The sequence below is a fragment of the Polyodon spathula genome, chromosome 18 (genome assembly GCF_017654505.1).
Source record: "Polyodon spathula isolate WHYD16114869_AA chromosome 18, ASM1765450v1, whole genome shotgun sequence".
Taxonomy (NCBI): Eukaryota; Metazoa; Chordata; class Actinopteri; order Acipenseriformes; family Polyodontidae; genus Polyodon; species Polyodon spathula.
Genome location: NC_054551.1, coordinates 6,095,607 through 6,119,489, shown reverse-complemented (window position 1 = coordinate 6,119,489; position 23,883 = coordinate 6,095,607). Strand labels below are relative to the sequence as shown.

The following is a 23,883-nucleotide window of genomic DNA, read 5'->3' as shown; positions in this document are numbered from 1 at the left end:
CTGAAATTTGCCCCTCCCAAAGCAAAGCAGTAACGTGCAGAGGTCAACAGCCTCCTAGCCCCGTGCCTGCATGTCTGTGGTGGATAATTTCAATTTAAACCAGCTTTGGAAAGATGGAACATATCAATACAAAATGTGTAGATCCAGAATACGTATCTGATCAGCTGTCACCTAAGGCTTTTAAAAATTCAAATCCTTTCCCAACGAAGCCGAAAAATGGATAGTTCTCAAATAGTATTTCAGGTAATAAATAATACTCCAGTCTCGCTGTCATATTTTCTGTCAGGCAGAAGCACAAAATTGCACCTTGCAGCTCTCATAATCAGAGCCTGTCAAGTCCATTCCATGAGCAGAGGATACTTTCAGCAGAGTGTGACTCTGACTCTGAGTGTGACTCAGAGCCCACGGTCATGAGAATATATGTATGGGCAGAGGTTACTATAACATTTTCTTCAGCACCTGCAAACAAGGTACAGTTTTGAGGCAAAACTGTTTAAAAACAAATACTGTTACAAAAAAACAGTTTTATGTAGTTGTAGTAAACAAGTAAATAGTTGTTCCTTCCAGTTTCTATTAATTTTAACTGGTTGCTTTTTCCTGTTAGGTACAAGCTTTTGAAATGGTGGGCACAGTCCTTCCTATCTTGTGTGTCTTGAATCGTTGCTGGCTTCAGAGATAACGATGGGCTTGTGGTCTCGCTTGAGATTTTTGAAACTGCCAAGAGTTCTTATTTGATCAAGGTTAATTTGATCCATCAGCTTTGACTAGGCTCTATGCACATGTGGGTGGTGAGCAAGGTGAAGCCCTAGTCCATAATTACTTTGTTGTAACCAATGTGAGTCTTGCTGCCAGGAACTAAAGTGCATTTGAAATGTTTTTTTTGTGTGAGGACTCTGAAATATTAAGTGTCACATTGGTTAACTGTCTTTTTTGAATGCAGCATGAGCACAATTTTTATGGATCTCTGCAATGCCTTGCTGTCCTTTATAAAGAAGGATGATTACAGGTAAGGAATTACAGGAGCTCTCAGTGTGTTCCTATGATCATTCATCCATGCTTTTTCTCACTGTTTCATGTGGCCTGTGCCTTCAGATGTGCAAATGCTTGTTATTTCTTTATGGTGGTGTGTCTTTTCTCCTAATGATGTCTCTTATTCAGTTCACAGGGACTCTGAATGTACTTTCTTGCATGATTGGTATGTAAGGAAAATGGCAAACAGAATTCCTTGTCTCCAGCAGTCTTTCTGCAGCAAAAGTTTTTTAAGTAAGGTGCAGATTTTTTATTTATTTATTTATTATATTCTGGAATTCCTTCTAATTAGAAAAAGTACAAAACGTCAATGGAAAACTTTGCCAAATACCTGTCTGGTATTTCTTTCCTTGATATTACTGTTGAGTTGTGAACTTCAGGTGTGTGTGGAATAGATGCAGTAATTCATATCCCCAATGGGGACATACACTGGTTTGCAGAAGCATTCACCCCCCTGCAAAGTTTTCATATTTTGTTGGCACCTGAGCATATTCCACGACGCTTTCATATTACACTTTACATGTACAATCTACACAAACTACTTCACACTGATAAAGTTAAAAATGCATGTAGAACATAAATAAGATTTACAGAGAAAAACTGAGGTGCAAATGATTTGTTTGAAAGGTCACAAAATGATGTATGTACTCAAAGTAGTTTAACTTGTAGATCATTTCCCTCAAGTATGTAAAGACTTTCAAGCTGCAACTCACATAGTGATCCTACAAGGCAACCAAGAAGACCAAGGAGCTTACGAAACAAGTCAGGGATAAAGTGGTTGAGAATGCATTTTTCAAGGCGTAGAAACTGTTGTGTGTTGAAAGCTCAAGTCACCTTGCACGACACTACATTACACCTTATATATCAGTGTATAGATTCAGTAGCAGCACACATTATATATGTAATTATTACATATAATTAACACCAATAATAAATCATTTTAAAGGGTACCTACCCTGTTAGTAACAGGTTTAATGACCTGTTATAAATGTCTTGGCATTGTGCTGGATCTTAGATTGATTCGATAGTATATCTCAAGTCCCCTCCCATCACCAGGCTTTTTATTTATTTATTTATTTATTTATTTTTTATTGTGTTGTATTTTAATAAGACATGTGCAAAAGAAAAACAAATAATAATACATTATATATGATCGCAAGGATCAAACCAGTGATTACTAACTCCTAGAGCTAAATGAATACTCGGCTAACCTTGCTGGTGCAGTGGGTATATCTTGGGCTAACATAAAAGACTGGGCATTCTGTACTCTGTTTTGCACTGCTGTATTTTAATATGCAAAGTAACATAAAAAAACAGTGCTATAGTGGTTTGCATTACTCTTTTAAAGCAATAATCTGATTCTTGGAAACCTGCCTTTCATGTGAATTTTCCTGGTGATTTTCTGGCCTTTGTGAAGTGGGAGGGGGGTGGGTCACACAGTATCATCCCATGTGAGATATTTTACAGCACAGTATTTTTCCTCTGTGCTTGAATGTTCTTTGCAACCAGATCTGTTAAAACCCCAGCCACATCAGTAAAAACCAAATTAAATTCACCAAGACATTCACAGCATGCATAGACTAGCATATGACAAGAAACTGACACACTGGCTATATCCATCAAATGCTTTAGAAATTCATTCTAGGAGTGCTACTGCACTTATTGTAAACTATACTGTATTTACATTGCAACCCTGTACTGCCCTGTAAGACCGGCAAGTCGCCTTGGATAAAGGCATCTGCCAAATAAAATAAATACATAATTCAGACCTAAAGAGTGTCTACAGTAATATCTCATAACACATGCCCATTCAATGTGTAATCAAAATCTAAAATCCAAGTTATTCATGTAGTAAATATGCCCTTTTCAAATTTTTCATCATGTTTTATCTTTTACGGTAGTATATCTGTTCTCTTACCTATTACTCGAGTCACAAGGACTCTGAATATACTATTTTTTTCTTACTGTGATACAAGAAGTATTACGTACAGTATTTGCCCTTACAATAAATATGCAACTGAGGATAACAGTCCACAAATTTGTCACAGAAGTCTACCGGCGCCATCTGCTGGAGCATAAAAGAACTTGCTTGTCATGTGCAGCTAGCTTCCTGTTCTAGCACACAACTGATTAATTTGAGAGAGATCTCAATAGTGCCATAATGCTACTCAAATTAACTTCAAGTACCCTGATTTGGTAAGTGGGTTTTGCAGGATTTTGTTGGGTTCTTATTGCCGCAGAATAACCAGTTTTCTTTGTTTGGAAAATCCCCAGTATGTGTCATTCCACTGTATTTGCACTGTGTCGACAGTGTCCTGCTCTATCATTCAGACGTGTTTTAAAACTCCACAAGCGATGGTACAGCATTATATTGTTTTACAGAAATACAAACGTCTAGTATATCAAGATATACCAGTTTAGAAGTGCAGTAAACACAACAAAGCAGGTCTGCACAGCCCCAGTGTCACCAGTCACAAAAGAGGTAGTAGTGACATCTCCCAGTGCTGTAAACTTGAGGGATCTGAATGAAAACAGTGCTGGTGGATCAGAAAACCCACCATTACTGGGGCTGGCTGTTAATCTGGGCAGAGAACAGACACACCTCAGTGCCTGACCTTCCCCGACAGTCCCAAGACCTTGAAGGTGGCGGCAACGATCTTCTCATAGACCACAAACATCAGAGCGGCAGTCAGCACTGTCTGCTGCAGCTTGGCTTCCAGTCCTTTATACAGGCCCAGCACACCCTGCTTTCTAGAGCAAAAAGAGAGAGAAATTGAAAGAACTGTTCACATCATTTCAATCAACATCATTCCTGCCGTTTACTTACTGGACTCTATCCATTAGCAATTGAAAAACCTCCAGAATGCTTCCAATAAGTCAGTTTCCGGACTCTGGTTTGTACTGTACAAACTAAAAAGAAAAAAAGATTAGAAGTGCATTGCATTGTATGAGATACTCAACATGACTGGTATGTGCAAAGCAAGGGCTTTTGTGGGTAACAAGCTTAGCTTTGTGATTGGATTGATGACCAGGTACCATATAACAATCCAGTTTTAGCATTTAATGCATTCTTTTTTTAGGTTTCTTTTACATTATTATTGTCAATCTGCCTCTGGTCAACCATTACCCTGTTTACTCTGTAGGGAGTTAATACAGATCCTGCTGTGGCTGGGTTTTTGTTTCAATGCTCAGTAATAAAATGTTCTTACCCTCAGTATAGCCTGCACCATCTGCAAAGGATAGGTCACTGTTGTTGCAGTCGCTTCGCTATGGCTTCAAACAGGAAGATCTCCAAAGAGGTAATCTGGACAAAAATTTTCATTTCAATGCGATTTCCTGCTGAATCAGCCACATAAAAAGAACTAATAAAAAAGAGAAGATAGATAGCTAGATAGATAGGTAGATAGATAGAGCTGCTGTGTGTGCAGGTCAATAATCTCTACCTTCCTGTCCCTCTGGCTGGCTCTCCTCTTCATCTCCTCTTGCACACAGTGTCGGAGTGATTCTTCTCTGAGTCATTCTTCTTGGCAGATTTGCTCCAGGTTGTTCAGGTTGGTCTGACTCAAATACAAAATAACTAGAAATAACAAAAAAAAAAGGTAACATTCCCACTCGTGGATCATTTTAATTAGCAGTTTTAAAACTATAAATAGTCTGGCTAAACGGCGGTCAGGAGTTCAGTTCGAAGCGACAGACAAGCAAACCCAATGCGAGAAGGAGAGATGGTCGGGCGAGGGGAAGAGCGGAAGAGCCAGGTTCGGCTGTCGGAGCGGGGCTGAAGCATCTCGTCTACCGGAGAAAGCTGCAGCTCCTCTTGCAGCAAAAAAGTAAGTACATTAGGAAAGATAACCATGTAATAGGCCTAATATTCATTTAGTTATAAAACGAATGCTATATAAGATGTCTCTGTTATAAAGTGCCAGCGCACCTTTTCTTCAGTTCAGATACTGTATCAAAAGGGAGAGACAGAAACGGAAGTTAGACTGAGTTTACAGTTTGAACAACACTGGCATTGAGAGACATGCTGTAGGAGTGTTATTTGTTTATACACACACACACACACACACACACACACACACACACATATATATATATATATATATATATATATATATATATATATATATTAGAGATATATATATATAATATAAGTTAGCACTGCCACCTCATAGCGCCAGCCAGGTTCCTGGGTTTGAATCTGGCCTAGGGGTCTGTCTGTGTGGATTAAAAAGGTACAGTAATTGACTACTATTACAAATCAATTATCAGGACATTTCGGACTATAAATCCTTCATCGGCTGAATAAATAAAAAAACAGTACTTTAAGAAGTTGATTTAAAAAAAAGAAACAAGTAGGCTTTTAAACAAAATTCCAGAATGCTGATGATGTTAATGATCTCAGAACAGAGCATTCATTCCAAATGACTCCAAAATGCAGTTCACATTTTTTTTGTTTCCCAGCAGCATTAGTTCCATAACAATGAACTATCCCACAAATTGTGATGTCTTCTATAGTGTGGGCATCTTTTTAAGTACCTAAAATATCATTTTCTTTTTTCTTATTGATCATTTTGGTACACAACAGTCTTCCTTTTTCTCAAGCTTTATATATACACATACACCCAGGACTGGAAGACTTAAAACGCTGTCTAACAAGGGTGAGCAATATTTGAGGATAGTATCCTTAAAGAATAGAAAGAAGAGAAGTGTTGATGATAACAGAATTGGCAGAAGGCACAGGTGTTGTTGTCCGTTCATCCACCCATCAACAGTCCAAAGCACCTTTGACCATTGTTCCATAGTCCAATTTCTATGTTCTTGTGCTTATTTTAACCTTTTACAAAGCAAAACACAGGGGATACCAAATTAAACAGCTGACAATAGCATAGGCTGTATTATTTGGTATCCCCTGTGCGTTTCAGGCAGTGACACTCTCAGAACAAAGCAATTCACACAGTATATTTGTCCAGAAACACATAAACATGCTTTGAATGGTGGCACATTTATTTCCAAAAATAAAACTTTATAAGTTGTTTTACATGCAATTTTCACACCAGTGTTAAATATATTTTGGGAAACTGGGGGTTGCTTGAAACTGTATCACTATCTTCTTGTATTAAAATGATCAGCACTCAAACAAATGTGTTTAAAAAGGATAGTACCTGTAAATGTATTAAAACAAATAAAACAAACGACTAACTCCAAAGTGTAAACTAAGCTTTGCAAGATCCCTGTCTCACAACAGGACGCCTAACCAACCCCCCCCCCCTCCAAAAATCGAAAAAGAATTCCTGAAGCGACTTAACCCCTATCTGTATAATGTAAAATCTGCCTCATTTCCTATTCCAATTCTTCTCTTTTTAAAACCATTGCATTTCTAAACTCGAATCACCTCGATTTATTTAGAGACACCCCTCTTTAACACACACGTGTTTTTACCTGGCCTGACAAGGGCTCTTTATCGCAGAATTGCCACTGTCATGCATATTCATAAGCAGTCAAGACTGGGGTGTGGTTTGGTTTGGTTTAGTACTAACTTGCAGTTAGTTAAATTGCGTACCAGCTAGTAAAGGACCATCTCGGGATCAACCCCAGTTGTAAACTGGGGACTCGCTGATCTCCAGCTTTAGTACGGTACTAAGGATTGTGGTTTGTTTTGGTGTGCTTCCAAACAGGAACTGAAGAGGGCCGGAGCTCAAAATCTGAGCGGTTGGTTTTTCGTAAAGTTTTTTTTTTTTTTTTTTTTTAGCAAGACCTAAACATCTTAATTATTTTTATTTGTATTTATTCATGCTTAAGTTTTAAACTTGAAAGGGTACATTTACGCACACTTTTAAACTTGAAAGGGTATATTTACGCAGTTTTAAACTTGAAAGGGTATATTTACGCACAACAAATACTGAATTGCCACTTGCGTTTTTTGTTTTGTTTTGGGTTATTTTTTATTTATTTATTTATTTATTTAAGTCAGGGGTGTAATCGAGCCGGAGCAGACCACAGCGTCGCTCCGGTATCTTTTATTTTTCAGTACTGATCCACCCCATATTTATTACCTAAAGTGAATATTGTATTTTGACAGCACCCAGTGCATACTCCAGTCACACAGCACAGGTACCTCGGCGATGAACTAAATGCATGGCAGTCGAACAGTACATTCCCCTTCGATTCCTATGAGGAGCAGGAGCTGTATATCTGTATAGTCGCCCACTGAAGAAATAAAAATCAATCCATTTTTTTTTTTATTGCTGGACATCGATGTGCCATAAGGCAGTGAAAACCCTTTTTTTTTTTCTTTTTAACAGATCATTTTTCACCATCTTTTATTTACTGTATCACAGCTGGTGGGATTGCAACCCAGAATTAATTATATGTACCCTACTGTTAACAGACTTTCACACAGATGTGCATAAAACACTTTATTTAACATTATATTTTCTTGGCACTCTCCAATGAGGGCATTTGTATTTCACAATGTAACCAGGAAGAAATCCCAATCGCTACCGTTTTGTCTTAGAATCGGTTGGTATATGATTTAATAATTCAACCTAAAATGTTGTAAAGGTTAATGTTTATAATGTGCCATTGATTTTAGGCCAGCTCTGGTATTATTTTTTGCCACTACATCCCTGACTGTTATGTTGGTAAAGTTTTTAAGTTGCTTGCAGACATGCATTGAACCCCCATTACCAGACTGTCATACAACCCTTTATACGTGTGTGTGTGTGTACGTGTGTGTGTGTAAGGCTTTGGGAGTGCACCATTTCAGAGTATACTGTGTGTAATAGCTTGGTTACTGTATTGAGAAGCCATATCTTGTTGGTGTGAAAACCTTGCAGGACAATGCGATACAGCCAAAGTACTGAAAAAGTAAGGCTTGTGAGGCTACAAAAATACTAATATAGAGGGGGGGGGGGGGGGGGGGGGACTTAGCATTCTATCAGGATACAGAAATCAGCATGACAGGGTTAATATACAATACTGCATAGTACTGCTTTTAAAATACATTTTTCTATACCTGATTGCCTTGCTTATTAACATGAGCAGCTTGGAAATGTGCCATTTTCAGTGCCGTGTTTGTGCGTACAGTACTCCACTTGATGTTGGTCTATACACTTATTTAATACCAAATCAAAGACTAAACATGCATTAGCCTCACTAAAGGGGCCCTCCATGACCAGTATTTTTAATTTAGTGCATGTAAACGAAGGCAACAATTACACATTTGAGTTACTTTGAATTGGATCAGTTTACACTATAATGCCTTCCTCCGTGTTCCTTTGTTGCCTTTTTAAATGTACTTTTAGGACAGCATTTGCTGCGGAGTAATTGATCCCATTTTACTCTGGAGTGCATGGAGAAACCATTAAGAGAAACAAATGCAACTTTTTAATTTTAAAGAAAGTGAACGCAAAATGAAAAGAAATACATATTTGTACAGTGGAACAGGCATCGGTCTGTTCTGTCATTCTGCATAGGCAACTAGAACAAAGAAAATGGAAAAGAAAAATAAAGGATGACTTAAAATAAAATCATCTAACCCTAGAAGGTTCTCTTCACCTTTAAAACAGTCTTTTCATTTTGCCCAGGTAACTAAACAAATCTTATGCCTGCAGATTATATATACGCAATTAGACCAGCAGTCTTTCAATAGCCAGTTGAACAGACTGAATCTGCGGCTTCAGCTGAGATCCCTCCTTAATGGTCACTGATGTAGCGATGACAGGTCGGGACACCCCACACGCACGCCCAAGAGCCTGCTTGGAGCGCACGAACACGTAGGGCACATTCTTATCTTCACAGAGCAGCGGGAGGTGCAGAATGATCTCCAGGGGCTCAGCATCAGCAGCCATCACAATAAACTCTGCAATTCCTCTGTTGAGTGTCTTGGTGGCTAGAAAAAAAAAAGAAAAAGGAAAGAAAAACAATGCTAATGTTGAAGGTATCACCTGTGTTGACATGCAATGAATTTACACACAACTTTATAAACACAGGATTCCTCCATGCCTTCTCATTTCATAGCACAGGCCATTCCAGATCAGGGTCAAGACCCATTTTTTTTTTAAATCAACTGCCCCAACCCTGTTCCTGGTTGTTTACATTATCAAGGGTAGTTTTCATGGGGCCTCACCTTCATTTGCTCCCTTCCTCAGCTGCTTGTAGTTGGACGCTTGCTGCACCAGGTCCAATATGGTTTTGGTCAGTGTAGCATCAGCGAGGGGGTAGGCCTTGGGATTAACTTCTGCATCAGTCTAAATTAAACATAAAACAATCGTCTACATAAGCAGAGATCGACTAAAACACCCAGGCCCACACTCAGGCACAGAACAACTGCTACCCAACAATTACTGAACGAAGCAAATGGGATAATTCACATACAGCCAAGTTGTTGCTTAACAAAACCACTATACTGAACATTACGGACTGTGCTGCACGCTAGTATCATTCCCGCGGCTAACCCAGTGAAAACACGCGGGGATCGACTAAAACGCACATGTTTACAGTCACATCTTTACCAATATAGAATTTAAACAAAACAAATCGTATGCAGTGCATTTAAATCGCCCAATTATTTAATGCATCGCCGTGTACCAACACAGGGGACACGTGGTTCTGCATCTGTAAGTCTACGTTTGCTTATTTAGTCCAACGTTCCTCTTATCCGTACCGTACAGCATTTACTGCGCAGTACAAAACACGTTTAACGAGAATGACTTCTTAATTAAATATGCAGCTTTGACAAGACCTGGTTACAGAACACTCAGCCCCATTCCTGCAAGTCACAACACCCAATATGCAACACGACGTGGGAGGAGGACTAGGAAAATCGACATTACAACACTTCCTTTAAAATGAATTTCACACTTATTTCATATTCATACAACAATGGAAGATGCGTTAAACACTCACCATGGTTCGGCTGTATTTCAAAAAGTCGGCAGAATTTATGAAAACGAGTCCTCTCGGCGTGCGCTTCACGGAGGAATGAACACTATAACCTCTTAGTGTTGCAGCGAATCTGGTAAACTACTACCTACACCCACAATGCAACTCAAAACACTTGCCCCCCCCCCAAAAAAAGGGAAAGTAGCCGGTAGCGGAAAAACACTTGTGAACAGTGAGTGCAACACAAAAAAAAAAAAAAAAAAAAGATTAGTTCGGGTCACTAGGAAATTGCAATCCCATCCACGTTTTTCTTGTAACACTATATATTTATTAATGTTTTTGAGGGTGTTTTATGCAATATATCATTTTACTTTCTATTATATCGTTACTGCAAAGTGAAAGGGGATAAGAAACCAGCTGAAACTAACGCCATTGTGTCTCCAACGAACGGTAAAGATCGTGTAGTTAACCGTACTGAAAGTAGAGCCAATATGGCTAACACGTTGCTACAGTTTCACAACGGTTGCCTTGGAAATGGCTTGCGGTTATCTGATTGGTCAAGGGGAGCGTGGCAGTCTGGGTACGCTGTCCGTCGTCCATGTTGTCTTCGCTCCTGCTAGTGGCTAAAGGAGACATCATGAAGGGGATGCGGAATATTAGTTATCTTTCTGTAAGCTCAAAATAACACGAACGCGTACGGTTTGCTCTGTAGATTTCGCAAAAATACATGTTTAATAAACAGTTGCTAGAAAGTAGTTAGTGTCGAAGCGCGTTGGTTATTTCAAGTAAGGCTTCGCTAAGCGGACACCCGGGGGTCAAGTCTTATTATCTGAGAGTTTAATAAGACATACACATTATTCATTTGTGTTTCAGCAGTTGAAGAAAACTAGACATGGGCTAGTTAATTTATTTTAAACGGGCTTACGGTGGCATGCGGTTTGCGATAGGAAAGGATAAAATGGGTTTTCTTAAGCAAGTGGCTGAAGTGAAGGTCAATGTGTTTACTTCTGTGTTCCTGACAAAATGACCACGGAACTTGCTTTAAAGAAAGCTATTTTAGAAAACACAATAGGCCGTCAACAGGAAGATAGTATTTGTAAACTTATTTTTTTACTTGAAAGGCAACCACTGTTCGGGACTTTTACCATCTCGTATTGAATTAATTTGGACTTGATCAAAACGATTGGGTGAAACATTAGTCAACGGTAATCCTTAAACTAGTAAAAAGCTATTACACTGATTTGTACTATTCAGTTGTATAAATACTAGATTCTGCTGTTGCCATTTCATTCTGTAGTAGCAGTAATTAACACCTCTATTTCGTGGGAGTTGGAGGTGGAAATCAGCAGCTGTTATCCTCTATCGGCCTGTCTTCTGTCTGGTTTATCTTGACTGAAACTGACTTACAACAAGGCGACACAGCTTTCAAAAAAATTTTCTTTTGTCTTACCCCAGTAATAAACCTGCTATGTTAAACCTGGCTTTCCTTAATTCTGATTTGCAGAGGAGACTTTATTCAGCCCAAGCTGCCCCTAAGTTTGAAGCTGCGGAGCGAGTAAGGCTTCCTGTTCAGAATCCCCAGGTCAGTGTGCGTTAACTTCTGCTTGTTTCTGCAGAGACGGTTCTATGCAGTCAAGAGCAATACCTGTTTGAGTGAACTGCTCGGTGGCTTCAAGGCCCCTTCAGGTGCAAGCCATCCTCTGCAAGATGTTCACGTATGTGCTTTATTGCTTTTACTACAGCTTTGTAATTGGAAGGCTGACCTGCACTGCTGGCATTTGTGGAGTGTGTCCTTTGTAACTTATACCTGCGTTTTATACACATGCATGCTTTCTACTCCTAAAAGTATGCAGTACAGGTAGAACCCTTGACTGTCACAGCACTCATGTAAAACAGCTGCTGTGCAGTTTAGGGTTTCTATTTGAAAAATTACATTTAGGAATTCATATTTGCAACTTGTTTGTTAGAATGGGAATTGTTTGCAGTCTTCGGCATAGTAATGTATATAATGATGGCACGTTATGCCTTGTTATAGACCAAGTGCCTCAGTTTTGTTGGCCCACAGTTTATGCTTATTCCATGATCATGTCCTTTGCTTCAGATGTTGGGTAGTCATTAAAAGAATAGTGTGCATCTGTGTTTTGACTTGTATGGATTAGTTTTATATAACATCTGCTCAGTTAGGATTTCTTGCTGGTAATTATTAACTTTTCTTATCCCCATGTATGCAGCATATAACTTCAAGTACTAACAGTGTTTTGCAGGTATTTATTTTAATACTTCTTTGCCTGTCCTGAAAATGGGTAAAGACAGGGTATCCCTGATAGGTGAGACAGTTTACATTGGGTTCTGATTTCTCTTTAGATCACCAAGCTGCCCAATGGGCTGGTTATTGCCTCCTTGGAGAACTACTCTCCTTCCTCCAAGATTGGTGTGTTTGTGAGGGCAGGCAGCAGGTACGAGAATGTGGGCAACCTCGGAGTCACCCATATCCTCCGACTTGCAGCAAACCTGGTACGTGATGCCAAGCTAATGCATGTATAACAGCTAGATTTGTCAAGAAACAGTATTATTTTAGATTGAAGTGAGCTTTGTCCTCTTATGACAACAGCACTGATTTTCTGTTTTGGAGTTTTCCCTGCTTAGCTGTTTTTTTGTTTACTTGTTTTATCTCCCACACCCCAGACTACAAAAGGAGCCTCTGCATTTAGGATCACTCGAGGTGTTGAAGCTGTTGGTGGTGGTCTGAGGTCAGTGAAAATAGAAACAAGTTAACTTCACAAAATAGGAAAATAGTTTAAAATAATATTTTGTTGTCATGTGTGTTAAAATAATCCACCCTTAACATACTGGAGAATAAGTATTTGGAATGTTAGCAGTTTTAATTATCGTTGTGCTTGTCATTTAATAAACCAATTCTAACTTTTAAAATTATCTTGTTGTACTATGTATTCATTTGTTTGCTGTTTTATTTTCAGTGTGACGTCTACCAAAGAGAATATGGTTTACTCTGTGGAATGCATGCGTGACTATGTGTGAGTATTGATTTAAATACTTACGTAATGCTATTGAGGGGTTACGTTGATGTTTGTCACAAGGAGAGACAGCTTGATAGTTTAGCCTTTTTCATTGGCTTTGTTGGCCTACAGATTCAAGTTTTCATTGTACAAGTCCATAAGTTACATTGTCTGTTTACTGGTTGGTGAAATCATGGTAAAGTTTCCTGTTGCCATGAACCAATAATAAAATAATACTTTCCAAACTTAAGCATAGAAAAAACACTGCGTCCAAGGAATTGGTGTTCTGTTTGTTTTGCAGTGACACCGTAATGGAGTACCTGATCAATGTAACCACTGCACCTGAATTCAGGCATTGGGAGGTGGCTGACCTCACACCCAGGATAAAGGTGGACAAAGCGCTGGCTTTTCAGGACCCTCAGCTCGGTATGTTCTCAGTAAATCAAGAAAAGCACCCCACTTCAACAGCACCAGCATTGAAGTGATTTGTTTTTTTGTATGCTTTCACAAAAAGAAACCCTTCTTGTGTAAAAGTGCTTTTTGGCTGCAAGTGCTGAGAAGACAAGATGGATTAACTCTAGCAGGTGACAGGCAGCTTTGTTGAAATTGGGATACACAGATGTAGGGCATGTTATAAAGAAATTGAACAGCATAAAGGGGATAAATTAGGTGTTCAAATGCCAGTTGTAGAGCAAGAATGGCTTAGCTTTGTTTTGTGAGAAGTGATTTGACAGTTCTAGACACAGTAGTACAGTCAGCACTCGTATACACGTTGGTCGCGTTTTACCTTCCTTAAGAAACAAATCAATTCCCATTTTATATACAGTACAGTCAAAAGTTTGAGTACACCTGCTTGAAACCAGGTTTTTCATGATTGTCTTTGCTTTTAACTGTATAAACTTGTCTATAAACACTTAATATTTCATTATATAATATGTGTACTTATATAAGCTGATAAGCATAAGTGAATTGCATTCAAAAATTTAATTTTTTTAAATGAAAATGTAAATCTAATTCAATGAAATGGTCACCCAAAGCAAGGGGATTTCAGTCTGAAGCCCAAGTCAGTTAAAAGTCTGAAATGTGTATAACACAGTGTTAGAACACTGGCCTAAGTATAAAAGTGTCTTTGTTAGATGTTCTCTGAGTTAACTAGCATGTTACCTAGTTAACCTTTTGTCACCAATTATTGTTAACATGTGACGGTATGGGTCAGATGTATGAGTGCTGACTGTATTTACGTAAACTTTCATTAATCGTGCAGAATACTTTTGAAATATTTACAATGTGCCTATCATTGTACAAAAACGCGCTTGACTTTTGTTTAATTTTGGGGATGGGAGATTCTTGATGGTTTTAAATCATTTTGAGGACTGCTTTAACCTTTTTTAAAAAATGTTTTAGGTGTTCTTGAAAATCTGCACACTGCTGCCTATAAAAGTGCCCTCTGTAACACACTGCACTGTCCAGATTATATGGTTGGCAAGATCACTTCAGAGCAGGTGAGAGGTGAAAATGTTTACTATATTTAATAATATACCCTTTTGAAAAAATATATATTGTCATTTAAGAAATGGCTTTTTCTTTGAATATGTGTTTTTTGTTTTTCAGCTGCATGCGTTTGTCCAAAGCAATTTTACAAGTGCAAGAATGGCATTGGTTGGACTTGGTAAGTGTGTTTATTTTCTTAAATATACAGTGCTCCCTCACTATAAGGCTCTCCCCCAATTCTCTGTACTAGTGATTCATGCAGTATTTCTACAGTAAATACAGTATTGATCAAACTGTAAACAACTTCTCAGTTTAATTTCTGTTTCTGTCTCTCTCTGTTGATACAGTATCTGAACTGAAGAAAAACTGCACTGGCACTTTAGAATAGACATCTTATTCAGCATTTGTTTTATAACTAGATAAATATTAGGCCAATTACGTGGTTCTTTCCTAATGTATTTACTTTTTTGCATCAAGAGGAGCTGCAGCTTTCTCCGGGAGACAAGACGCTTCAGCCCCACTCCGACAGCCAAACCTGGGGCGAGCCTATTCCCTCTTCCCCTCGCCCGTCCCGCTCTCCTTCTCGCACTTTGTTTGCTTGTCTGTTGCGCCTGACCGCCATTTAGTCGGGCTGTTTAGTTTAAAAACTGCTAATTAAACTGATCCACAAGTGGGAAAGTTATTTTATTTTGTATTTTAGTCAGATATGTGTTGTCCTGTGGCGCCTCCCTCCCCTGTTTTATAAAACTCTTTGGTTATAACGCTCATGTTGTCCCCCGTCCCCCAAGACCTGCGTTATAGTGAGGAAGCATTGTATATATGTTCTATATAATTTGGTTTAAGTAGTTTTTCCAAATAAGGTGGAATTAGAGCTGATTTTAATTAAAAATAAAAAAAAATAGGTAAAACATTGTCTGAAAGTGAAACTCTTCATTTCTGCTCGCAGGGATTGACCATGCTGTTCTGAAGCAAGTGGGAGAGCACTTCCTCAATATCAGGAGTGGACAGGGTGCTGCTGGAGCCAAGGCAGTCTATCGCGGGGGTAACCAAATTCTTACAATATTACTGTACATGGTGAAGCATCCTTGTCATTTAGGATTTAAACAAAATATTTTGTTAGTAACAATTAGAATTAACATTTAATATTCTGGTTCAACAATTCCAATTTAGTCAGGCAACTGATTCCTTAATGTGCTGAAGTCAGAGAAGTTTGCTGTTGGGGTTCAGAGTTAAGCAGTGTGTGTTTGCAGGTGAGGTCAGAGAGCAGAATGCAGACAGCCTAGTCCATGCTGCTGTGGTAGCTGAGGGGGCAGCAGCAGGAAGTGCTGAGGCCAACGCGTTTGCTGTCCTTCAGCACGTGTTGGGGGCTGGGCCTTACATCAAGAGGGGGACCAATGTGACGAGCAAGCTAAGCCAGGGAGTAGCCAAGGTCACAACCCAACCATTTGACGTGAGTGTTACATTAGAATTGAGCTCAAATATGAAGCTACATAACTAACATGAAGTACTCTTCAAATCTCTTGTTTGCATTGTTGACATTTTAAACTTCTCTGTTCCACAGGTCACAGCATTCAACGCAAGCTACTCTGATGCTGGACTGTTTGGTTTTTACACAATTTCCCAGGCGGGTGCAGCTGGTGATGTAAGTACGGTTGTACATTTTTTAAAGAAGATATTGATATTGTTAAATATTCAAAGTTCAATAAAATAAAATCTATGGGGAAAATGTAAAATCCATTTTCATACACATACATTTTATTCATATAACCCATCACTGTGCCCTAGGCAAACATACAGTTCTGGGTCCCTACCTTCCTTTGTGAATAACAACAAATAGACAACAATTTATTTATTTATGTATATATATACACACACACACACACACACACACACACACACATATATATATATATATATATATATATATATATATATATATGTATATATATATGTATATATATATATATATATATGTTTGTGTGTGTGTGTGTGTGTGTGTGTGTGTGTGTGTGTGTGTGTGTGTGTGTGTGTATATATATATATATATATATATATATATATATATATATATATATGTGTGTGTGTGTGTGTGTGTATATATAAAATAAAAAATAATGTAGCTTCTATAACTTACACTGCACTAATTTGCAGAAAGTAACATTTTTGTTTAACTTATTATACATGGCTTTGATCAGTCAATTTGCCAAAATTCTAGTTTCACACATTGCTCTGAACTGATCAAATCTGACAGAAACAGTGTAATCGAAGGCAGTGTGCCAGTGAGCGGAGCTTGATAATCACCTTTCCCGATTTGCTGAATAAAAATACAGCACTTCAAATATGGACAAGATTGTTATCCAATTTAAAAAACGTAAAGCTTCTATGTAGGTGGGTGCTCAAACTTTTGTCCACTAACTAGGTCCACTATAGTCAACACAAACAAATAAATAAAAATAAAAACACATACCTGTACATTGTTGTGCTGCCAACATTGTAATTTTGTTTTTACTGACAGTTACACTGGCCTTTTTTTTACTGTCATTTTAAATAAATAAATAAATAAAATCTTAAAATACATTATACAATAGGCTAGTTTTGTGTACTCGCATTTCTTTGGGTCTTTTATTTATTTCTGGACATATTTGCTTCGTTGGTCTGAGGCGGGTGCTGTTTTAACAGTAGTCTTGATGGTCAGAACTCCATTCAGAATGTCTGTAAGCAATTGATTTCTTATGTCTGCTTTTACAAGGTTCCTCTGAGAGACTCATTCTAATTCTGCATTATTCTCCAGTCTGTAACATATTCATGGCAAACTTGGCAAGTGTAGGAAAACGTGGCTGTCTGCTAGGGGTGTAGACGAGCACAGTTTTGTGCCAGTTTTCATCAGCTGCCATATCCCGTCTAAGATCAGTCAAGTCAGTCACTTGTTACTGCATAAATTCCATCTAAGCTATCCAGCATATTTCCAATAACAAAAAACTATTGCAGACTGGATGATGTTTCAGGGTTCGCTGTGCTTTGGCTACTTGGTTGAAGAACATGTATACTAATTTCAGCATAGTATTGTTAATTGGCATTCTTCTTATGATACTTTTCATTGCCATCACATAAGGGCAAAGCCACCAAGCAATAAGAAGTATACCATATTTATTTCAATCCAAAATGAAATTTATTTACGTTTTCTTTCAAATGTGCCTTTTTTTCTGACTGGCCTTAAATGTATGGACGGTTGGCAACCTTAAGTCAAATGCACTTTAATGTGGCTTGCTTACTTTCTCAATTGCCACACAACAAAGGCAGTGAGCTTTCCTTCTTTACTGTTGATTGGCTTTGTTTTGTGACGTGCTTCGTTAAAGAAAATGCTCATTCTCCAGGGTCAGGGGTAAGGTTTCCAGGGGTTCAGGCTTTCAGCACCGATTCTAAATAAATATTTCTAGTGCCCACCCTTTGCTGTTTGCATTCTTCTCCTTCCGGTTTCTTGTGTATGATCTTTGCTGCCCCTGAAAGAGACATTATTTGCTGTATTCAAGCAAAAACAAACTGACTGACCTGGAATTTACTTGTGTTGCCGTGCAGAAATGAGCAAGTAAGTTCCTGGTCAGCCAGTTTGATTTTGTGTCAGATGCACTATCTCGGTTGAAATGTCAGTGAGTGAAGTTATTCCAGTTTTCGCACAATTACTTATCTGTTAAAAATAAATAAATAAAAACTTTGTTTGCCCCCTCCATGACTTTGGGCCCTAGGCAGCTGCCTAGTTTGCCTACAAGTTAATCCGGCCCTGTTCTGTTTTAGTAAATAACCTTTTGGGTTTAATTCCTGAGCATTGTTTCTTTTGACTGTGCAGGTCATCCAGGCAGCTATGGCCCAGATCAAAGAAATTGCACAGGGAGGTGTCACTGCAGCTGATGTGACAAGAGCAAAGTACGTTTTTTTCACTTCATTGCAAGTGCATTTTAAATGTGATTGCAAAAAGTACTGGAAGACTATTTATTGTTTTGGAGCGTCATTAAAGTAATAACAGACTTACATTACACAAGTATTCCTTTTTTGTGACTGCATAATTTATTATTATTATTATTATTATTATTATTATTTATTATTATTATTATTATTATTATTATAAACCACAGGAACCAACTCAAGGCTAGATATTTGATGTCGATGGAAAGCTCTAATGGATTGTTGGATGAGATTGGCGCCCAAGCACTTGCAACTGGTACTTGCGTACAGCCAAAGTCTGCAGCCCAAACAATTGATTCTTTGTCTGCCAATGATGTTGTAAATGTAAGTGCAATTATACTGATGAGACTTTTTTTCTCTCCATTCCGCTATTTTTTTATACTTAAATGGCTTTGTACATTAACACTTTTTTACTGTTTTAGGCTGCCAAGAAGTTTGTTGCTGGCAAGAAGTCTATGGCAGCAAGAGGAAACTTGGGGAACACGCCCTTTGTGGATGAATTATAAAATAGAATATTTCAATAAGAACTTTAAAGAAATGTGTTTATTGCTGCTCGTTGAAGAATTTTTGAATGGCCCCAGTTCCATAAATATTCTGTCTACCCAACTTGCTGGGTTCATTTCACTTGTTAATTATCATTTTTAGAAGAATGTTTTCAAAAGTGTGTCAGGATAAAAAGGTTTTACTTTTGCCATTTCCTGTATATGGGATGTAAATGCATTTAAAAAAAAAAAAAAAAAAACACTTCTCTATGTAGTTGTTTTTGTGGGTGTTTGTGTTTTAATTATATGTATCTTATATTTAGGGTAGGATAATACGTATTAGAATCAGTATTCTGTATAGCAAAAAATATTTTGTAAAAATTCTAATATGGTTATTGTTGTCCAACGTAGGCAGTTTGGTCTGCCTGAAAAAATTGGATGCAGCAAAGCATGGAGCATGTGAAATGCAATTAATATAAACACCTGGAATCAAAACAGTAAGGAAGTCATGAAATCCTCCATCTTTCCTGAAGACATAAGATAAATTATAACATGGACAAAGACATGTGGAATTACACATTATAACATAACATCCGTTTTGTAATTATATATTTTTTTTGTTTTTATAAATGGTATCAACACAATGGAAGTGAGTAAATCCTGCCCTTTGATGTATGATTTGGCTTAATTTTAAAAAATTGTGGGTTTATTTTTGTTTGTTTTTTTGGTGATTTTTAAAAGAAGAAATTTAATGCAAAATGTATGTTAAATACCAGTTGATTTCACCCCACTGCTGTACACTCAGTTAATTGAGGTGGTAGGTTCAGGAAGAACACACAGGCTGTTACCCTGTCTACTGACTAGATTATTAACAAAACATAGTGTGGAGAATCATGTTACAACAATTTTGCAGATTGAATGATAATAATCCAAAAATATAAAATAACCTTGTAAGGTGCTTGTCTTTAGTTATGACGTTCATCTTCGAGCCTCATGTTAGATAATATTCAAAAGGCCCTCAATGTGGATATTGAGCAAATCCTCAATAATAGTTATGGAATTAGTATAGACTAACGATTGTAAATATGTCTACCCATGGTTAACAAGTTGAAGAGATTATATAAATATTATTGAAAAACACTTCTTATTGTTTCTTTTCATCTGTGGAAATCAGATATCAATGTTTGAATACTCTTTAATATAAAACAAATAATACAAAATATGATACAGCTTTTTTTTAAATTTAAATAACATTTCAGGTGAAGGCTTAAGGTAGATCTTGACTGAACATTCTGTTTCCAGCATATCCAGTATAACAAATTTAACAAAGCAGTTCTATACTGTGTTTTGGTAATTTGTCTCCTATGTATAAGTGTCAGGGATAATAAACCTGAGTGTGGATGTCATTTGTTATTTATTTATATATTTTTAAGCCTTCTAAACGTGAATCTACTTAACTTTGAATGCACTAGAAGAATGTTTTATTTAATTAAAAAAAATACACTAACGAGGCCAGAATCAGCAGGAATCTAAATAGAAGCCATTTGTTTATATTGGTAAATTGATTAATTTATGGGAATTTCACTTGTGACATTGAGCTGCAACTAAATATTATAATATAAAGGGGGAGGGGGTCCAATCATTCTGCGTATATATCACAGGAACAATAGGTTAACTTTCACTCTGAGTCTGCATTATTATAATCACCTCTTATTGTGGCTATATAGCTCAGAGGAGAGCCCTTTAAAAACAGATTGTATATATTATTTCTACTGTCTTTTGTGTAGTGCAACTCCAACGACAAAGCAGAGGGTGGAACAAAAGAAGATGGAGAACAAGCTGATATGAGTAAAAGGAAGGTGGAACAGTCAGTGAAGATCGTTTGGCAAAGAGCAGAATGGGATTGACCAAGGGGATAAGAGGTTTGAGTATTGAGGACAGTAAAGTTAAGGATTGAGAAGGTAAATAGGAGAATTGCAGAGAAGAATAGGTAAAGAGGAATGAGCAGGGAGAGAAGGCAATAATGGAGGTGATATGACACAAGGGTCAGCAGCGAAAGGAGAGTTTGCACAAGATTGAGCCAAGAAAAACTAATCTGAGGAGGAAGAAGACGATGAATCAGTATCACACCAGAAAGAAGAGTCAAAGTCTGTTTGGTTGTCATAAAATGGACGGTGAATCATAATATCATAACCAATGTCAATGCCTACTGAAAACACTTTCTTGGTTTTCTTCTTTGCATGCCATGCTTTGGAGATGGAAGGCAGAATGGTAGTGGAATCATGCCAGAAGCTCCGGGTTGGCTTGAGAAAACTATTACTAGCTTCAGCATCATCATAGTCTTCATCGCTGGTCCATTCTTCAGATCCTTCATCTTTGATGCTTTGTTCAGACCTAAAAGATACAGGATGCTTTCTAGACTTTTGTCTATACCTGTTCTTGCTTTAAATCTCAACCAATGTATGCACTTAAAAATGATCCAAGGCTTTGCATTGGAGTCTAGAACTTGATCTAGCCTTCCATTCCCTTAGTCTTGGATATGCACGTGTGTGTGTAGTAGTTTTTAATGTTTTGCATGAAAATTTGGATGTGGAATAATGTTATACAGTTATTCATGTCCATCATGTTTCATTACAATTGGAAGGATTTTCAAGATATATCTAAAAGTGTAACATGAAGGACTATATAAAGACACCTCCACTATACATATCCTGGGGGGGGGGGGGGGGGGGGGGTGTTTAAATAATTAAAATAAAGGTTTAACTGAATGAATCATTAATAAAAAGATGGTTGTATGAATTTAAAATAATTGCTGTGCATTAAAGAGAAACCCTTTCAACATTATTGAACAGCAGTGTTCCAGGAGCATTGCTAATCAATTCCAATTGTGTGCTTTAACTACACCCCACAACAGCCAATGCACTGTATTTCATGAAAATAAAATATCTAAAAAGAAAACTATATACCGGTAATATTCATTATTTGTTTTGCACATATCCAAATCATATTACAAAAAGCTACTATCCTTACCTAATTGCTTTCTATATGCATAATATCTGGTAAAAATGTAGTTGCCGACCTTTCTTTTATTTTTTCTGGCAGACCAGTTATTTGTGAAGCATTGTTTTTCCAAACAGCGGGTATATTAATGTAATCTCGGTACACCGCCACCTGCAAGTTACTCCATGCCGGGAGGCCATGTAAAAGTCGTTGCAGTTCACGGAGCTGGTACCCCATAACATTCACTGGTCCAACTTTGAGCAGAACATCACCTGCACAACACATAGCATTAAAGTAAGAATAACTAAGACTGTACCTTCTAATGTCTTTCCCCATAGTAATACAGTTCTGAGCATCAGTTGGTAAGCATTCTGCTTATTTATTTTCCATTGAGATACGTGTGTTATTGCTTGCAGAATTGTGGGGAACTTCGTACAAGAACTTCAAATCAGCCATTGCTACCACTACAGTAAATTCGTTGTATTCACAAACAAACTGGTCCATGATAATGAATCACCTGCTTTATTACCTGGCTTTAATCGCCCATTCGTAGCAGCGGGTCCCTTGTCAATTAAACTGACTATCTGAAGAAGCAGCCCGTGTTCAACGATTACCATTCCCAGGCCATTGGGTCCAACTTGCAGATTCGCTTTTAAGACACTTGCCAGTGTGTGCTCAGAAACATTTTTTAATGGGTCTGTTTAAAAAATTAGAAAATAAAATGGGTTGGCGTGTGTCGTAATCGTTTCATAAGAAGTTCACATGGAGGGACATGCTTAAAACAGATATGCTATAAATAGAAATTAAAAAAAAAAAAAAAAACTTAAAAATAATATAGCACTAAAGACTGACAGGTTTTTTTCATATATTTTTCAGTAATTACATAGATCATTAACAAAACTACGTTATAACTTTTTTATTTAATCAAACAATACATTTAAAAAAACGTGTAGCTACACGTTTTATATAATAGTTGTAATTAATTAATGTAAATAAATTGAATACTGATTGTCTAAGTACTGTATTTATAACTATTTGAATAATACATTGAGTTGCGGAATTATGTTAATGTGGTAAGGTGTAATATATGCCGTTTTCATAAATATGAAAAAATATAAAAATAACCTGGTACCTTTTCTTTCGATGCTTTCTTCTTCGTCTTCAAGCTTCATATTATACAACATTCTTTGTTTAATTGTAAGATTAAAGGTTACAGACATAAAAACGGAATTATCTAAAATAACTGTTTGGAACGTTAAGAATTTAGACCATGAAAAAATTCAAATGGATGTTCCAGGCGAATAGCACAAATACTGCATGACCATAATAATGAAATGTGTAGGCTTAAACAGCAGATCTATAACATGTAAATACGTCTGACCATAACGAACAGATCTACTATAGAAAAGGGAGGACGTTATGAGAATGATTCTAACTAATTCTTCTTACGTTTCTTTTCTATTGAGACCAGAATTATAAAGATTTGAATACAGTACAAAGAAAACAAATATTATAGAGCCTGTTTTATTATTATGTGTTATGGAAAATACTAATAGCATTTCAGACAATCGTCTTGACTGTAAAGGGGCTGTGCTTTTCACAATGCTTCTGCTTGTACGAGTCTTAAATCAAAGGCACATGTTAACTTTTGGTCTGTATTGTCATCGTCACCTCTTGTGCTGGCTTGTTCCAGATCCTAAGCGTCCCCATACAGAATAAATCTCTGTTATTTCTACATCCTGCAACTCTATGGAGGAAGCAGATAAAGCTAAAGCCAGGGGTGCTGAAGAGGATGAATTAGTGAGAGAAGAGGAGGATTGAGAATTAGAGCTCTGAGCTAGAAGGGAAGAGGAGGGTTGCCCAGGGAGATAATGCAATAAAGAAGAGAAAGGACTTAGACAGGAGGATGAAGAAGAGATAGAAATGAGAGAAGATACAGTAGAAGAAGGGCGCTCAAGGGAAGATGTAACAGAAGAGGAGAGGGAAGAGGAAGAAGAGGAAGTTGACAGCTGTGCAAGTGA

General features: G+C 37.5%; 3 protein-coding genes across 4 annotated transcripts; 1 reads left to right on the top strand and 2 right to left on the bottom strand.

Moving 5' to 3' along the window:
• Positions 1 to 7,432: 7,432 nt before the first annotated feature.
• Positions 7,433 to 10,082, bottom strand: LOC121294169 (NHP2-like protein 1). The gene is made up of 3 exons (XM_041217770.1): positions 9,937 to 10,082; positions 9,158 to 9,278; positions 7,433 to 8,920 (listed from the first exon to the last, which is right to left on the bottom strand). Exons 1-3 carry the CDS (start codon positions 9,937 to 9,939, stop codon positions 8,658 to 8,660), a joined length of 387 nt encoding a protein of 128 aa, XP_041073704.1. The 5' UTR covers positions 9,940 to 10,082; the 3' UTR covers positions 7,433 to 8,657.
• A 419-nt stretch (positions 10,083 to 10,501) lies between these two features.
• On the top strand, positions 10,502 to 19,537 carry LOC121331075 (cytochrome b-c1 complex subunit 2, mitochondrial-like). Of its 2 annotated transcripts, none has more exons than XM_041278230.1 (14): positions 10,502 to 10,582; positions 11,417 to 11,494; positions 12,277 to 12,426; positions 12,598 to 12,662; positions 12,891 to 12,947; positions 13,231 to 13,355; positions 14,334 to 14,431; positions 14,541 to 14,598; positions 15,367 to 15,462; positions 15,671 to 15,870; positions 15,982 to 16,062; positions 18,265 to 18,341; positions 18,551 to 18,704; positions 18,803 to 19,537. In XM_041278230.1, exons 1-14 carry the CDS (start codon positions 10,511 to 10,513, stop codon positions 18,884 to 18,886), a joined length of 1,395 nt encoding a protein of 464 aa, XP_041134164.1. In that variant the 5' UTR covers positions 10,502 to 10,510; the 3' UTR covers positions 18,887 to 19,537. The 2 variants fall into 2 exon arrangements, with proteins under 2 accessions (XP_041134164.1, XP_041134163.1); XM_041278229.1 differs by lacking the exon at positions 11,417 to 11,494 and adding an exon at positions 11,529 to 11,627 and having other exon boundaries at positions 10,505 to 10,582.
• Positions 19,538 to 20,952: 1,415 nt separating this feature from the next.
• On the bottom strand, positions 20,953 to 22,479 carry LOC121331160 (PDZ domain-containing protein 9-like). Its single transcript, XM_041278383.1, has 3 exons — positions 22,392 to 22,479; positions 21,942 to 22,134; positions 20,953 to 21,256 (listed from the first exon to the last, which is right to left on the bottom strand). Exons 1-3 carry the CDS (start codon positions 22,477 to 22,479, stop codon positions 20,953 to 20,955), a joined length of 585 nt encoding a protein of 194 aa, XP_041134317.1.
• Between the last annotated feature and the right edge of the window lie 1,404 nt (positions 22,480 to 23,883).

What these genes read in the sequence shown, in the direction of transcription:
- LOC121331075 (XM_041278229.1), top strand. Translation starts at nt 10,511, where the DNA reads ATGTTGTCTTCGCTCCTGCTAGTGGCTAAAGGAGACATCATGAAGGGG. An exon ending in GGAATATTAGTTATCTTTCT is followed by an intron (nt 10,583 to 11,528) that starts GTAAGCTCAAAA and finishes TTGTTTCTGCAG; the next exon opens with AGACGGTTCTATGCAGTCAA. An exon ending in TCACAACCCAACCATTTGAC is followed by an intron (nt 15,871 to 15,981) that starts GTGAGTGTTACA and finishes TCTGTTCCACAG; the next exon opens with GTCACAGCATTCAACGCAAG.
- LOC121331160 (XM_041278383.1), bottom strand. Translation starts at nt 22,479, where the DNA reads ATGGTAATCGTTGAACACGGGCTGCTTCTTCAGATAGTCAGTTTAATT. An exon ending in GAATGGGCGATTAAAGCCAG is followed by an intron (nt 22,135 to 22,391) that starts GTAATAAAGCAG and finishes TGTGTTGTGCAG; the next exon opens with GTGATGTTCTGCTCAAAGTT. An exon ending in CCAGAAAAAATAAAAGAAAG is followed by an intron (nt 21,257 to 21,941) that starts GTCGGCAACTAC and finishes TGTATCTTTTAG; the next exon opens with GTCTGAACAAAGCATCAAAG.
- LOC121294169 (XM_041217770.1), bottom strand. An exon ending in GAGGAAGGGAGCAAATGAAG is followed by an intron (nt 8,921 to 9,157) that starts GTGAGGCCCCAT and finishes TTTTTTTTCTAG; the next exon opens with CCACCAAGACACTCAACAGA.